The 15,185-nt window shown below is 47.5% G+C and overlaps 2 protein-coding genes across 3 annotated transcripts; one reads left to right on the top strand and one right to left on the bottom strand.

Moving 5' to 3' along the window:
• Positions 1-13: 13 nt before the first annotated feature.
• On the bottom strand, positions 14-3,668 carry LOC122623735 (phospholipid-transporting ATPase IF). Its single transcript, XM_043803051.1, has 7 exons — positions 3,381-3,668; positions 3,193-3,318; positions 2,537-3,119; positions 2,071-2,485; positions 1,415-2,006; positions 566-1,358; positions 14-500 (listed from the first exon to the last, which is right to left on the bottom strand). The coding sequence occupies exons 1-7, from the start codon at positions 3,580-3,582 to the stop codon at positions 14-16; spliced, it is 3,198 nt and encodes a 1,065-aa protein (XP_043658986.1). The 5' UTR covers positions 3,583-3,668.
• A 3,009-nt stretch (positions 3,669-6,677) lies between these two features.
• Positions 6,678-15,101, top strand: LOC122623120 (phospholipid-transporting ATPase IF). 2 transcript variants are annotated; one of them, XM_043802078.1, is made up of 10 exons: positions 6,678-7,041; positions 10,560-10,767; positions 10,837-10,962; positions 11,064-11,610; positions 11,672-12,086; positions 12,151-12,899; positions 12,959-13,455; positions 13,525-14,338; positions 14,396-14,722; positions 14,796-15,101. In XM_043802078.1, exons 1-10 carry the CDS (start codon positions 7,006-7,008, stop codon positions 15,007-15,009), a joined length of 3,933 nt encoding a protein of 1,310 aa, XP_043658013.1. In that variant the 5' UTR covers positions 6,678-7,005; the 3' UTR covers positions 15,010-15,101. The 2 variants fall into 2 exon arrangements, with proteins under 2 accessions (XP_043658013.1, XP_043658012.1); XM_043802077.1 differs by lacking the exon at positions 6,678-7,041 and adding an exon at positions 9,394-9,960.
• Positions 15,102-15,185: the final 84 nt, after the last annotated feature.

Genomic DNA, 15,185 nt, shown 5'->3' with positions numbered 1-15,185 from the left:
TTTGTAAGTGTCTTTAGACTACTGGCCCACTCTTGGGCGGTACTTTCCTGTACATATCATTAACGACCTTGATGACAAAGTCGGGCAGCAGGCAAGCTGCCGAGCAAATGATCGTGAACAGCCAGATGGGAAGCGAGCTGAGGAACTGGTTGTAGACGTCGTACAGCTCGCCACTGGAGTACAGGTTGTAGAGGTACGTGGTCAGCATGAAGGCGGCAATGGAGGCGAGGATCATGGCAAAGTTGCGATAGGTCATGTAGCGGGCCACCAGCAGCAGTTTCAGGTTGCCCACAATCACGATGATGGTGATCAGCATGGTGCCAAAGGTCTGGAAACTGGCCGTCTGTCCGCCATTGAAGAGGACATTCGCATCGTTGAGCACGGCGTAGGTGAAGTAGAAGATTATGAAGCACTGGACAAATCCGTTGAGTATCCACAGACTGAAAACTCCCATCGAGGCTTGCCTGTTGTGGGCTAGTGGCTTGTATAGCTCAGGATGGCTGTAATGGCAATGGAACAGGGTAAGATGATGCGCTTGTAAAACAGGCAATAATCCTATCTTTACCTGAGCAGTGTCTCCTCGCTGTAATCCTTATCGGAAATGGCCAGAACCGTGAAACTAAACGAGATGTAGACGATGTCGAAGAGCCAAAGATACAGCGAGTTGTAGACGTTTGTGGCGGAGTACAGATCGTAGACCTGGTAGAGGGCCATGCACCCGGTGATGATGATGTTCTTGTAGCAGTAGAAGAGCACCAGGAAGGCCAGGCGCTGCGAGTTGTAGTGCCCGTGGACGAGCAGCAGGCGGCGCAGCATTTCGAAGCGGGCGATCGCAAAGTCGGCACATCGGGCGGCTTGTTTTCCCTCGCGACCCGTGATCCCAATGCCAATGTGCGCCTCCTGGATCATGGACACATCGTTGGCGCCGTCGCCGATCGCAGCCGTAATGTGCTTCTTACGCCGCTTGATCAGCGTCACAATCTCGCACTTTTGCAGCGGACTTAGGCGGCAACAGAGTACCGCTCGGCAACGCAGGGCAAGATCGGCGAACTGACGTGGTGTGTGCGCCAGCAGGGCGGCTATGGTGGTTCCATCTATTATCAGCACCTCCGGACCGTCATCGCCAATCATCTCCAGGCGGGCAAGCAGCTCTGCTGGATCCGTCGTATTGATGATGAAGTGCTGCTTCGATCCAGGCGGAATATGGCGGCAGGCGAGTCCAATGTTGTACGCCGTTTCCACTTTGTCGCCGGTGAGCACCCAGATCTTTAGGCCAGCCGCTTGCAGAGCCTCGAGGGTCTCGCCCACGTCCTCCTGCAGTGCGTCTTCCAGGGCAGTGGCACCCAGCAGGTCCAGCTCTGCGGAGAGTTAAGAGTTCTTACTGTTGAAAGTCAAATGTTTTGGATTTGCTTACCATTCTCGACTGTTTCATAGCACTCTGCTATTAGTTCGTTCCTGTTGCTCAGCTGAGTGTTGGCATTCCGGTAGAGCTCTTCGAAGTGGGATAACTCCGCATCGGTCAGCGTGCGCCGTGCCACTGCCATGGTGCGCAGGCCGTTCTGGGCATACTTCGTTATCTGGGCGTCCGTCTGCTGCACGAGAGGATTGGGCTTGCATCGTGGAAAGATGGCGCTTTCCGCTCCCTTGGAATATAGCCAGATTATGCCGCTCTGATCTCTGACAATGACGCTCATCCGCTGTCGCTCCGAACTGAACTCCAGAACGTGCAGTCGTTTGAACTGCAGCTTCTCCGCGCTCGGATACCGGCAGATGTGGAGGACATCGTTCTGCTGGCCCTCGTACACTAGACCCAGACTGGCACAGCCCTCGAGGAGGGCCTTCTCATCCGGACTGGACGCCTGGTAGCGGTCAACAATGTTCCTGCTCATCAGGCGACTTCGTTCCGACACGGACTCCGACGACTCCAGAGTCTTCTCTCCCACTTCCTGGAGCACTTCCACCGTATGACACACGGTCAGTGCCTCCAAAAGCACTGCTGCATCAGCCTTAGGCGAAGTAAAAGGATATTTTCTTGGCTATATGCTTCGATAGAAGAAATGCAGTACTTACATCGAGATTTTGCAGTTCAAACTTTTCACCGTTGCCCTCTGAAACAAGTTGGGTATTTTGGAGCTGATAATTGATGTTGGACACATAGCAATTGACGAACTTCATGAGGTTCTTGGTGAGCGTGCCTGTTTTGTCGGAGAATAGGATATTGACCTGGCCGAGTTCCTCGTTCAGATTGGACGCGTTGACCCGACAGGGCTGATCGGTTTCCTCATCGTACAGTTGAAGATCATTGTGCATGAAGTGCATGCCGAAAATGCGGTACACCTCGATGTTCATGTACGCGGAAATGGGCACCATGTAGTTGAAGAGCAGCAAAAAGGAGAGGAAGTCCTCGAAGATTTGCCACGCAGAATTTAAGTCGGTGGGTGGGCCCAGGTACGGCATGGTGGGTGCGATCTTCACCTCCTTATGACTGCAAATAAGGATTTTAAGACATGATCTCTCATTCTAGATATACACGCACCGCTCGATGAGATACAAAACCACCACCACCACGATCATGCCCACGATGAGGGCCACCATGAACCTGTTGATGTACTTCTCGCTGGACGCCGACTTGTTGCCGGTGTAGCGGCTATTTAGCTGCAACTTGGTGTGCATGCCGGTGTAGATGGCACAGCCCACCACCCGCTCGGTGCTCTTGACTCGGACTCCGCGCAGGAGAAGATTATCAATGGTCAGGGGCAGGGCGTCGGCACCGCTCGATCCTGCAGCATCATCCGTCGCTGACCTCAACTCCAGACGGCCATTGAAGCTGTAGAGATCAGCGGTGGAGGCTTCGCACACAATGCCATCCCTGCCATTCCTGCCCTGCAGTTCATGATCATCGGCGGAAAGCACGTAGTTTGGCGGCACGCAGATGGTCTTCAAATTGGTCTCTCCATCCAAATTGGCCGTGGTCACGAAGCATTTGCGATCCGCACTAGAGGATTGAAGCAGTACCAGATCACAGGGCACATCCCCGTCGTTTCGCACCACCACAAGATCGCCTGGCACAATGAACTGCGAGTCTATGATTTCCTCCTTGCCGTTTCTTATGACAGTTACTAGATACGGAGGGCAGTGTTTATCAATCAATCCCCAAGCTTCCCTCATATTGGGTTAAATAGATTTGCTTACCTCTCGCTGTATTGACAAGTTTGTCACTTTTCGCTCTCGAATAGTCCTCCAATCCCTCCTTTAGAGCCGTAATGATCATGACAAAGAGCAGCGGCAGCAGGGAAACCAGCGGCGATATTGTTTCATCTAGTTGTTAAGGGTATTGACCATTGAGAAGTGCCCCATTGCCGAACAGCAACCGTACTTACTTACGAAAAACGATACGATTGTGATGATCAGAAAGTAGAAGTAAACGGCCCGCCGAAACTGTTCGTAGAAGTTGAGGGGCAGGAAGGTGAACCATGTGTACTTGGTGGTGGTCACCCGGTTGAGTGGCTTCTGTTGGCGACTCTCGATGCCGCCAATCCTAATCCGCAGCGGATCCGCGGACTTCTTCTTGCCAGCTGCCATTTGTGCCAGTGTTTAATGAGCTATCCAGTGTAATTGTGCTCATTCAGATGATCATGGTAGCCGTGGAAAGAATCGAAGGAGGTGCGCACGCGTGCTGCCTTGCGGAGCAGAAGTTGGACTGAACTGTAGTTGGCCAACGGAATTAGCCACATAAATTGGCCTATGATAAAGATAATGTTCCATTCGCCACTTATATAAAACCCAATTTGGCTTCCAAGTGGCCCTGTCACAATGGCTATCCCATTGAAAAGAAGAAATTCTTGTTTCCGTCGTTTGGCCGATGACAGATTAGTCCAGCCCAGCACTCTCGCAGTTTAGATTAGACGCAATCATATCATGTCAGATTAGTAATAAAATTGAATTTTAATATTGGCTGCCATGTCTTTGATTTTAACCATTTCCTTTAGCCACCTCGAACTGCTGCAAACATTCAAGATTACTTCATGCCAATTGTGATAGCGCTTTCCCTTAACTGATTAATTCTATCGCCTACCTAAAATTCGCATATCTAATCCCGCTGATATCGGTTTACATACTACGCTAATCACTGGTCTAATCAGCGAAGCACTTCGATTATGGCAGTGGCACTTGGGGCTGTTTTCAATAATAAACGAAGATCTTTGAGCTCTGGACTCCCTGCTTCTGTGCATTTCTATAAACCATTGACCCGACTAGATGATATCCTCTAATAACTTATTGTTTATTAACAGCTAACGATATAACGCTTTTGCTTAAGTTGAAATGGGTTTCCACCTCCGGCAATGCTAAAATATAAACAATTTGCATTTTTCGTTTATTGGAATTCTATTCAAAATCAACAGTTCATCATTAAATTTAAAATTCACTTAAAATGTACATTATTAGTAGGTTTTGCTTCCAATGACAAGTGCTAAATAGGGAAAATACTAAACATGTTTGTAGCATTAGATATGTTTCAAATATTACGCATCCGCCATGTTGGCTTGGCTTTTATTGCTGGCTCATTCCTATGATCATGGCCTCTGTTCTTCCACGGCTATAAAAGTTCATGTAACTATCATATTCAGTAATTTAGTGATCGCATTGTACGTTTACTATATAAAACATACTGTTTAACAGGTGTGTTTGCAGCACGGCCTTAATAACTCCTCAGAAATGCAGCTTAAACCGAAATCGAAGCATGAAAAGGTCTTTTATAGTATGGATTCCCTCATCTTGATGCACAATGCTAGTCCCATTTGCGTATAGCTCACCTTTGAATCATCGCGTGGCCAGTGATAAGGTGTTAAGGTGATAAGGTCATGGGACACTCGCGTTGCCACAGACAATGCAGACGTGCTCGGCGGGATGAGTGAGTCAAGGTGGAAGTTGCACGATTTCAGATAGGCTTGTCCGTAAGCCCCGACGGATATGTGTTCGTTTGCGGAGTCCGTTCAATGCTGGGCGATAAGATATTGCTATCGACATTATCTCTTCGCCTAATGGCAAACCCGCGGGCTTATTCGCTCGCGAGAGCGCCTTGTGAAAGGCCCCCCAATAAAACAGAAAAAAAAACAAATATACAAATATACAAAAATACAAATAAAACCAGCTAAGAGAGCAGCTCTGAGGATCGTGTGGGCCAGCATGGCGTTACCAACTATTGGAGAGTGCAATGCACTGGCTGCGAACGGGAAAGGGATATCTGAAAGTTGGTAAGACCCCGGGCGCGATATGGTATGGGTACGGTACGGTATGGGTTTGGCTATGAGAATGAATAAATATGTGTATATGAATATTGTACATGAACATGCATGGAAAGGTCCGTCAGGCTGGCGTATATGAATGGCGACTTTGTTAGTGGTATCGGTATCAACAATTCTTCGACAGTTTGCCGATTGATCAGTTTGCGCGTGGAAGGTCTCTCTTTCCTTTCGTTTCGGTCTACAATAATCTATATATATATATATACAGAAGTCTATATATATGATATCTGTGATCCATAGCGATCTTATATATACTATTTCGCCCATTAGGCTCGCCGTTTGTTTACCCGTTTGTTTGGCTCGAGGACCTCGGGTGCAAACCGACACAGCACTTCAAACTCGTCAAGCACTTCAAACTCAGTTTTGTCACCAGAAACATGGTAGGTTTGCCCATCGCAGAGATATCACATAAAAGCACACATCCTGGCATTCGGTTATTTTTACATTCCGCAACAAATTTGCACAGCTTCATACGAATTTGGGTATAGTGTGTGTGGTAGAATATGTTTTTAAAAAATTAAAAACCAAGTTATTGAGTTTACAAAACTATTTTCAATACAATATTTTCAAGACTTAATGCGCTAATTAAATTGTGAAATACGAGGTGGTAAAGCCATCTTTCTCCAGTGCATGTGGCCTTTGCCGTGATAAAGCTTTGTGATAAAACTACTCCCCCTGGAAGGCGTCGAAATCCGTATCTCTTATCGAAATTTATGGACCCTAAAATGACGAGAAGATGTTGAGTTCGGATACAAATTTACCTCGATCATGGTGACGAAAGGCCGGATGGTATATCCAACATACATACATGCTCGGCGCTACAGTGAACCCAACCCAAGTGGGAAACATGGAAACATGCCATCCAAATGCCATCCAAATGCCGCTCAAATGTTCCCCGAGCACCGAGTCGATTAGTCAGCTGAGGTGCCCGGCACCTCAGATATACCCATAATCTTATCAGTTTTTTGGCAGTCTACACATAGGCGGATAGATATGGGTGGGTTTCGCTGCTCCGGAGAGCTTCACACTGGCTGCTCCAAGAAGAGAACACTATTCTCCTCGCCATATACTGGCTGAGGATATGGGATTATGGACCCGCTGCTCCGGCACGGATATCAGTTGGGCAAGTGCGTTTTGCCGGACGGAGGCTCTGTCCACGTGGACGTCGTTCGTTGTTCGTTGTGAACTCAAAAGCAAAGTAGTTGAATGCGAATGCATTCACCCATCTGATAGATAGCCAACGTGTTGCGTATCATAACAATCATATAGTAAGAATGCCGCACCGAGTGCAGCAATCATGGTAACTCGATGGAACACTATTACGCCCACCTCGGAGAGGATTGGTCTATCCTGAACGAGAGTGTGCGAGGTTCGGCTATTACCAAAACCAAACTGATCGGAAATACCTTACTCATCGGAATCTAGCAAAGAGATTACCTGGCTAGTCGGCTATTGGTTTCAAATAAAAACAAAAACAAAAAGGAAAAAAGCGACAAAAAAAAAACTGTTATTACCGATAAGCAATACGACGAATTCGTGGTAACGAAGTATTTTAGAGAGATACAGAAATCGGTCAGTTTTAGTCAGTTATGCTATTGTTTCGCGTCGGTGTCACATTGTCCCCAAATTGCCAACGATTGTATATGAACCTCGTGAGGATTTAAGCCCCAATCGCAGTGGATAAAATCAAGGCATCATCATGGGCCAGTTCTTCGAGAGACTTTTTCAGAAAAGGGTGAGTCCTCAGCACTCAGCACTTCGATGTACTCAGTACTCAGTACTCGATGTTGTGTAATATCGACAGGGACAAACAGTGAACATTGTTAAGGTTTTCCATCAACTATGTGAGTGTGTCGCCATATCCATCAACGAATTTCTATATATTAGATAAGCGGCTATAAAGCAACGTCGTTTGTCGATATGCGAGTGAAAAAGAGATAGCGTCGCTTAGATAAAGTGGATTGCAACTTTATAATCTCAGAACTCCATCGCTCAATTCTCTGGGTGCGTTGGAAACCCGGAGTCTTTCAAATGGGTTTTTAATCTACCCCAATGGTTGGTTTTTCAAAATATATTTGGGTTATACCCTCTTTTAAGCCAACTGATCGACTTTTGTGGTTATCGTGTGAGTCATGCACAGAAATTACGTATACGACGGGTTGGCTTTACGCTGCTTTATTATTTAAACAATTTATGGGAAAGCTTACGCTTTTCAGAATAAGAATCTCTGAAAATGCTTATTTTTAATTACTTTAAAAACTGTTTGGCTCTACTTAATGGAAAACTACCAAGTTTAGCTAGGTAATACGTGAAAGTGAGGTGTTTATGAATTAAAATGGGGTTTGTTTTGAAATATAATAAAGAACTCAGTGTGGCTACACTGAACTTTATCAGTGCTTACGTACTTCATTTACTCGTTTTGTAATCTATCAACATTCGACTTTTCAAGAGAATTCATTTTTATTGGCTTTGAAGATAAACAATGGCTTTTAAGTACAAGTACCCAAGTACATACATTTATGTTTTCTAAATACGAACTTCCTTTTGAAATAGTATGTTCAGTAAAAGTTATTTAATGAGAAGTCAGTGCAAGATCTTAAGCAATTGAGTTTGATGAGATTTGATTTGAGTGGGACGTCATCGAATTGACAATACGCCAAATTAACTATGCACTTTGAACCTATTAGTTGCCGAATGTGTGAATGTCTGAATGCCTGAGTGCCTGAGTGCCTGGGTGCCTGGGTGCCTGAATTTCATCGTGTGTCGGTACATCGCAAACTTGAACTGGCGACGTCAATAAGTTTTCGAGCTTTTTATTGGATGCCCGAAGCTGAATGTGAAACTGAACTGAATGTGAAGCTGCGGCAGTACGACCGATTTTTATACCCGTTACTCGTAGAGTAAAAGGGTATACTAGATTCGTTGAAAAGTATGTAAGAGGCAGAAGGAAGCGTTTCCGACCATATGAAGTATATATATTCTTGATCAGGATCAATAGCCGAGTCGATCTGGCCATGTTCGCCTGTCCGTCCGTCTTTCTGTCTGTCTGTCCGTCTGTCTGTCCGTCCGTATGAACGTCGAGATCTCAGGAACTATAGAAGCTAGAAAGTTGAGAGTAAGCATACAGCCTCCAGAGACCTAGACGCAGCGCAAGTTTGTCGATTCATGTTGCCACGCCCACTCTAACGCCCACAAACCGCCCAAAACTGCCGCGCCTACATTTTTGAAAAATGTTTTGATATTTTTGCATTTTCTTATTAGTTTTGTAAATTTCTATCGATCTGCAGAAAAAATTGTTGCCACGCCTACCCTAACGCCCACAAACCGGCCAAAACTTGAAAATTTTTTTAATATTTTTTTATTTTTGTATTAGTCTTGTAAATTTGTATCGAATTGTCAAAAAAACTTTTTGCCATGCCCACTCTAACGCCCAAAAACCGTCAAAAACTGTCAGTGATGAAGACTCGCCTTCGCACTTCCACTAGCTGAGTAACGGGTATCAGATAGTCGGGGAAGTCGACTATAGCGTTCTCTCTTGTTGAAGCTGTGAATGGGAAATGGAATGGGAATCCGAATGGGAATGACTAGGGGTATAGGTATGGGTTTGGGTATGGGTATAGGTATGGCATCCGAATAGCCATAGAAATGCAGATCGAATTCTCAGTGTGAGAACGGCTTTGCACTGGCGCACATCAGGCGGCTCTCTCGCGATCGCGATCCACTAGTTGTTAGACTACACATATGTACATACAATGTATCTCGGAAGGACATTGAGTGTTGTGATATAGAATAGATACGCAGTGAGTGGAGTACAAGTGGAGTGGATAGTACGGATATTATCTATGTAAATTCGTGTGCAAATACGCACTGATATAGAGTACAAATGTGTATAACTACATATGTGGATTCAATGGTCGTGGACGTGCACCATAGAACTGTTCAATTGAAGTGTTAAAATTGCCCACTTAACATCGTTTTAAGGTTATACACTTAAGTGCGCTGAGAAAAAGTCGATAAATATACAAATGGGTGTATGTGCATTAGGGTGGACCGTATGCAAATGCTCCACGTTATTGGCTACTTGACACAGTGCTTAGACTCCATAACGAAACGTAAACAGCAGATCGTTTTCAACATTCCAACATATCTACTTAGATAGTTAGATTTGTAAAAAAACCCCTCATTAATACGTACATCATAGAGGTCCGCTCCATTGTGCATACAAGAGCTATGTGCGACCGAATGTCGGTGAATAAACAATAATTAACAATAGCCAAATAGCGAGTGACCGCATAAACAAGCAGGTGTTTGAAAATGTGATTGCCCCAAAACACGAGAATTGTCGTACACAACAAAAACAACAAAAGAACAGAAGAGAAAACAAGAAAAAGGAACAACTATTTCCCCTTGTCCGGAAAAATCAGCTACCGGCGTGAGGCTGAGGCAAAAGCTGTGTGAGCGATGATCGGGCGCGTCAGTGGTCACACCGCTACCAAATGCGCCAATCCTAGAATGAGGAACCATGAATTTCCTTGGCCATGACCATCTCAGTGGATTTCGACGCATTGACCGGATTGGAGCCCACCGCCAGACACCGTGGGCCGATCAGGAATCCTTTCACCTCAAGGACGCCTTCCTATGGAATTGGCATAAGGTGTGTGTGGTTAATAAACCAAGAATACCCCCCAAAATAGCACTTTCTTATTACTTCCTACTTTCAAGAAACTCAGCCGTTGGAATTATCTGTTTTGAGTTTAATGTGGCGATTCTTTACTATAAGATTACATCTGGCCTATGTGGCGTATGCGTGATATTTACTTAAGTTGCTAGGCGATTGCGCAAGCTCTTCACCAACAAAGTACATAGTATAGTGCTGTTATTTCTGCTCTTTTGTTGCTAAATTTTATCTCTGAAAGATTTGATATTCTGGGAATCTCTTCAAATTACAATTTAATAGAAAACTCGGTTAGTTAGACGCTTTTCTATCGATCAATGAACTGTAGCTTGCTTTATAAGCAACTTGATGGACATTTTTCTGGCGGAATAAGTTAATTAATCTTAATAGTAAACATTTTAAGGAATTTGACAATCAATGCCATCAGGCAGTGGCCAAAAATGGACGCTGATTCATTAGCAAAACTCATAAACACTCCGATAATTTGAGTTCTTATCTCCAGAGGTCTACCAACGTTTTCCGATGGGCTCTAGTTCACACTATTCCTTGTCATTTATTTGTTATTAATTGTATTCCAGGGCTCCAGAGTTAGTACAGCAAATGATTGGCTGCAAATACAAATCGGCGGCCCCCAGGATGTCAAAAAGAAAAGGCCAAAGGGCCAGAATCGCATCAAGTCCACCAAATACACACTTATCACATTCCTGCCACAAAATCTACTGGAGCAATTTCGCCGCATTGCGAATTTCTACTTCCTGGTGATGACAATTATATCACTTTTAATTGGTAAATATACAAGAAGTTCATATTATAGTATTTCTTATATATATTTATTTCTTTTTTCTTTAATTTCAGATAGTCCAGTGTCGCCGATGACCTCACTTTTACCTCTAGTATTTGTAATTGCTGTGACCGCTGCTAAGCAAGGATATGAAGATATCCTGCGATATAGAACTGATAATGTGGTCAATTCCTCGCCAGGTGGGTGAAAAATAAACTACTTATTAGAAATTCATTCATAACATGTTTTACTCTTATTCATTGATAATGCTAATCAATACATATATTTCCTAATACTTTAGTTACTGTCATCCGGGATGGCAAGGAGGCGATAATCAAGTCGGAGGACGTGATACCCGGAGAACTGATCGTCGTGGAGCGGGACTGCGATGTGCCGTGCGATCTGGTGCTGCTGCGATCCACCGATCCGCATGGCAAGTGCTTCATCACCACGGCGAACCTGGACGGGGAGTCCAACCTGAAGACGCTGTTGGTGCCGCGTGATCTGCCCACCGTCGACCTGCCGGAGATGCACAAGCTGGGCATGATCGAGTGCGAGAGTCCCACCACCGATTTGTATAGCTTCAATGGCAAGATCGAGCTGAAGGGCGGCGATGGTCGGGTGCTGCCGCTGTCCGCCGAGAATGTCCTGCTCCGCGGATCGCGGGTGAAGAACACGGAGTGCGTCATCGGCTGCGCCGTCTACACGGGCATGATCTCCAAGCTGCAGCTGAACAGCCGGCTCACCCGGAACAAGAACGCCTCCAGCGAGACGTACATCAATCGCTTCCTGATCGTCATCCTTCTCGCCCTGATCGCCATCGTCACCCTGCTGTACTTCCTGAAGAGGTGAGTTCATTCACTCGTAAATTGTTTAAATAACCAAGTAAGCAATATATTTGATACGCAGGTACAACGAACTATTTGTGATACCCAAGCTGTTCTATCTGGGGGATGCGACGGATAGCTACAGTGTGAAGCAGTTCCTGCAGGACTACCTGTCGTTCCTGATCCTCTTCAACTACCTGATACCCATCTCCCTGTACGTGACCATCGAGCTGCAGCGCGTCATCGGCAGCTGGTTCATGGAGTGGGACCTTGAGCTGTACGAGACGGAGACGGATCAGCCATGCGTGGTCAACACCTCCAATCTGAACGAGGAACTGGGCCAGATCAATATACTGTTCTCGGATAAGACGGGCACGCTGACCAAGAACGAGATGAACTTCCAGCAGTGCTCCATAAATGGCAGCAAGTTCCTCTTCAAGAAGACGCGGCTGGAGGATGAGGAGACCAAGGCGCTTCTGGACATCAATAGGTTTTCCGTGAGTCTCTTCACACCCTATATTTTTAACACCACTCCTTAATCTTTGTCATTGGTCCTTGCAGGCCAGCCAGCGTGTCTTCTTCCAGGCCCTGTCCATATGCCACACCGTGCAGGTGGCCTCCGGATCGCTGGAGGAGGCGGATGCGGGCGCTGCCAAACGGGAGCCGGTGACGGCGATCAAGTCGGGTCCGCCGGAGATGTACTCCATTTCGGACATCACCGAGGAGAGCCACAATGCTAGTCAGCAGAGCGAGCTAAATGTGAGCCACACCATCGATAATTCGGTGTCGGCGCATCCCAATGGGGTCAGCTCAACGACCACTTCATCCGACGTTAATCCACTGCTGGTTTCCGACGACGGCTATGGCGTGGAGCGGCGCAAGCGTCCGGTGGTCGTCAAGAGGAGTCCCAACTTTGCGCGCGCCAATCGGACGCACAATGGTGCCGCCAGCGATCTGAACGCCAGCCAGACGGACCTGAATGGGGCCACCAACGGTGTGGAGGCCACACCCAACTTTCGACCCATTTCGCTGCAATTCCGACGCTCCACCTCGGAGAAGGATCTGCAGCAGTCCTGGGAAGCGCCCAATGGCCAGGCGCCGGGTCACCGACGGGCCCACTCCTATGGCGCACCCAATGCCTACCTCACGAGCCCGGTCACCGCCAGCACCCCGCCCGCCAGCGTGCTCTTCCGCTCGCCGAGCACCACTTCCCGGGAGTCCTACGCCGCGCCCACCTTCACCCGCCAGCCCACCATTCTGGTGCGCGCTGAGTCCCAGCGCCGGAAGAACGAGATCCGGGACTTTATCTTGTAAGTGGACTTAAGCAAATCACTGGGGCAGCATCCTAATTGCACATCCCTAACCGCAGCACCTTGGACTATCAGGCCTCCAGTCCGGATGAGAAGGCCCTGGTGGAGGCGTGTGCCAACTTGGGCATGGTCTACACCGGCGACGATGACGAGACACTCCGTGTGCGCATTGTGCCGCCCCACATGGACTACAAGCGGCCGTTCGCCAAGCCCAGGGAGGAGACCTTCCAGCGCCTCCATGTGCTGGAGTTCACGTCGGATCGCAAGCGCATGAGCGTGATTGTCCGCGATACGGAGGGCAAGCGGTGGATCTACACCAAGGGTGCCGAGAGCTATGTCTTTCCACTGTGCGCCAACAGCTCAGCCGATCTGGTCTCGAAGACGGATGCGCACATCAGTGATTTCGCTCGACTGGGATTGCGTACACTGGCCATTGCCAGGCGGCTGATTGGCGAGGAGGAGTACCAGGACTTCCTGGTGGAGCTGGCACAGGCGAACAGCTCACTCGAGAATCGCAAGCAGCTCAGCGAGGAGTGTTATGCCAAAATCGAAAGCAGTGAGTACTAGTGCTTGGCTTTCAAAGACAACGTATTCATTTTGTTTGCACTTTGTGTTCCTTGCGAAGATCTGGATTTGCTCGGTGCGACAGCGGTGGAGGATGCGCTGCAGGACGACGTGGCCGACACGTTGGTGTCCCTGCAGGCGGCTGGCATTAAAATCTGGGTGCTAACGGGCGACAAGGTGGAGACGGCCCTGAATATAGCCCTGTCCTGTGGCCACATTCCGCCCGATGCCAAGAAGTACTTCATCATGGACTGCAAGAACAGGGAGGAAATGCTGCTGCACCTGAACGCCCTGGACCGCGAGATCATCTTCGGCATTGGCCAGCAGTGCGCCCTGCTCATCGACGGCAAGAGTTTGGGCGTGGCCCTGGCGGAGGCCAGCTCGGAGTTCCGGGATGTGGCTGTCAAGTGCACGGCGGTGCTGTGCTGCCGCCTCAGTCCGCTGCAGAAGAGCGAGGTGGTGTCACTGATCAAGTCCTCCAACGAGAACTACAACACGGCCTCCATTGGCGACGGCGCCAACGATGTGTCCATGATCCAGGAGGCCCACGTGGGCATTGGCATCATGGGACGCGAGGGCAGGCAGGCGGCACGATGTGCGGACTTTGCCTTCGCCAAGTTTTGCATGCTCAAGAGACTGCTCCTCGTCCATGGACACTATCACAGTGTCCGACTGTCCCTGCTGGTGCTGTACTTCTTCTACAAGAACATCGTGTTCATGGGCATCATGTTCCTGTTCCAGTTCCACACGCTGTTCTCCTCGTCCTCCGTCTACGATTCGCTATTCCTCACCCTGTACAATGTGATATACACCTCGCTGCCCATTCTGTTCATCGCCATCTCCGAGAAGCCATACACCGAGGAGAAGTTGATGAGGTAACATGGCTAATTAATATAATCGTATATGTACTAAACTTGAACAACTTGGCACAGAACACCGCAGCTGTACAAGAAGAACACGGACAACAAGCAACTCCACTGGCCGTACTTCCTCATGTGGGTCCTGTTCGCCATCTACCACAGCGTGATCATATTCTACTTCGCCTTCTGCCTCTTCTCCTACAACAACGTGATCCTGAACTACGGACAGACGGTGGCCTTCTCCTGCTTCGGCACCCTCCTCATGTGGACGGTGGTGGTGGTCGTCAATCTCAAGCTGTGGCTCGAGTCGATGTACCTGTCCTTCTGGTACATATTCACCATTATCATTTCGATTGTGGGCTTCATAGTCACAACGGTTATCTACAACGTAATCAATCTGTGAGTTCTGCCTGTTCCCATTTCACGTTTACTATAATATAATTCCATATTATATGTGCATGTAATATTCCAGGGACTACGACACCGACATCTACTGGGCCTACAACAATCTGCTGGCCTCGCTGCCGGTCTGGCTGTGGATCATATTGACCTGTGTGGCCTGCCTGGTACCCGACTACACCATCCGAATGCTCCAGAGGGCGCTCAACATAAAGAGTTTCAGCATTTTTCCCGGAAAACAACGACAACTTAAGATGCGCCAGAAGTTCGAGTCCACATACTTGTAATCGACGATAGGCTATAGTTTTTATACCCCTAATTTATTTATTTCCCTATGTATACACTTTTTTTTTGTTAGATAAACAAATTTTTGTTGAAACTTGGTTATTGTTTGACTTCTAGCCACCTCAGAGGCAGGAAAATATCTCAATTTTCCCAAAACGAGAACCTTGAAATCGTATGC

This window comes from Drosophila teissieri, chromosome X (assembly GCF_016746235.2).
Source record: "Drosophila teissieri strain GT53w chromosome X, Prin_Dtei_1.1, whole genome shotgun sequence".
NCBI lineage: Eukaryota > Metazoa > Arthropoda > Insecta > Diptera > Drosophilidae > Drosophila > Drosophila teissieri.
The sequence above is the reverse complement of the archived record's forward strand: the minus strand, read 5'-3'. Positions and strand labels throughout refer to the sequence as shown.

Bases quoted from the DNA above. Each gene is read 5' to 3' on its own strand.
- LOC122623735 (XM_043803051.1), bottom strand. From the start codon at position 3,582: ATGGCAGCTGGCAAGAAGAAGTCCGCGGATCCGCTGCGGATTAGGATT. The intron at 3,120-3,192 runs GTAAGCAAATCT...CTCCGTATCTAG, and splicing joins ACTTGTCAATACAGCGAGAG to TAACTGTCATAAGAAACGGC. The intron at 1,359-1,414 runs GTAAGCAAATCC...AACTCTCCGCAG, and splicing joins CTATGAAACAGTCGAGAATG to AGCTGGACCTGCTGGGTGCC.
- LOC122623120 (XM_043802077.1), top strand. From the start codon at position 9,829: ATGAATTTCCTTGGCCATGACCATCTCAGTGGATTTCGACGCATTGAC. The intron at 10,768-10,836 runs GTAAATATACAA...CTTTAATTTCAG, and splicing joins AATTATATCACTTTTAATTG to ATAGTCCAGTGTCGCCGATG. The intron at 11,611-11,671 runs GTGAGTTCATTC...TTTGATACGCAG, and splicing joins CTGCTGTACTTCCTGAAGAG to GTACAACGAACTATTTGTGA.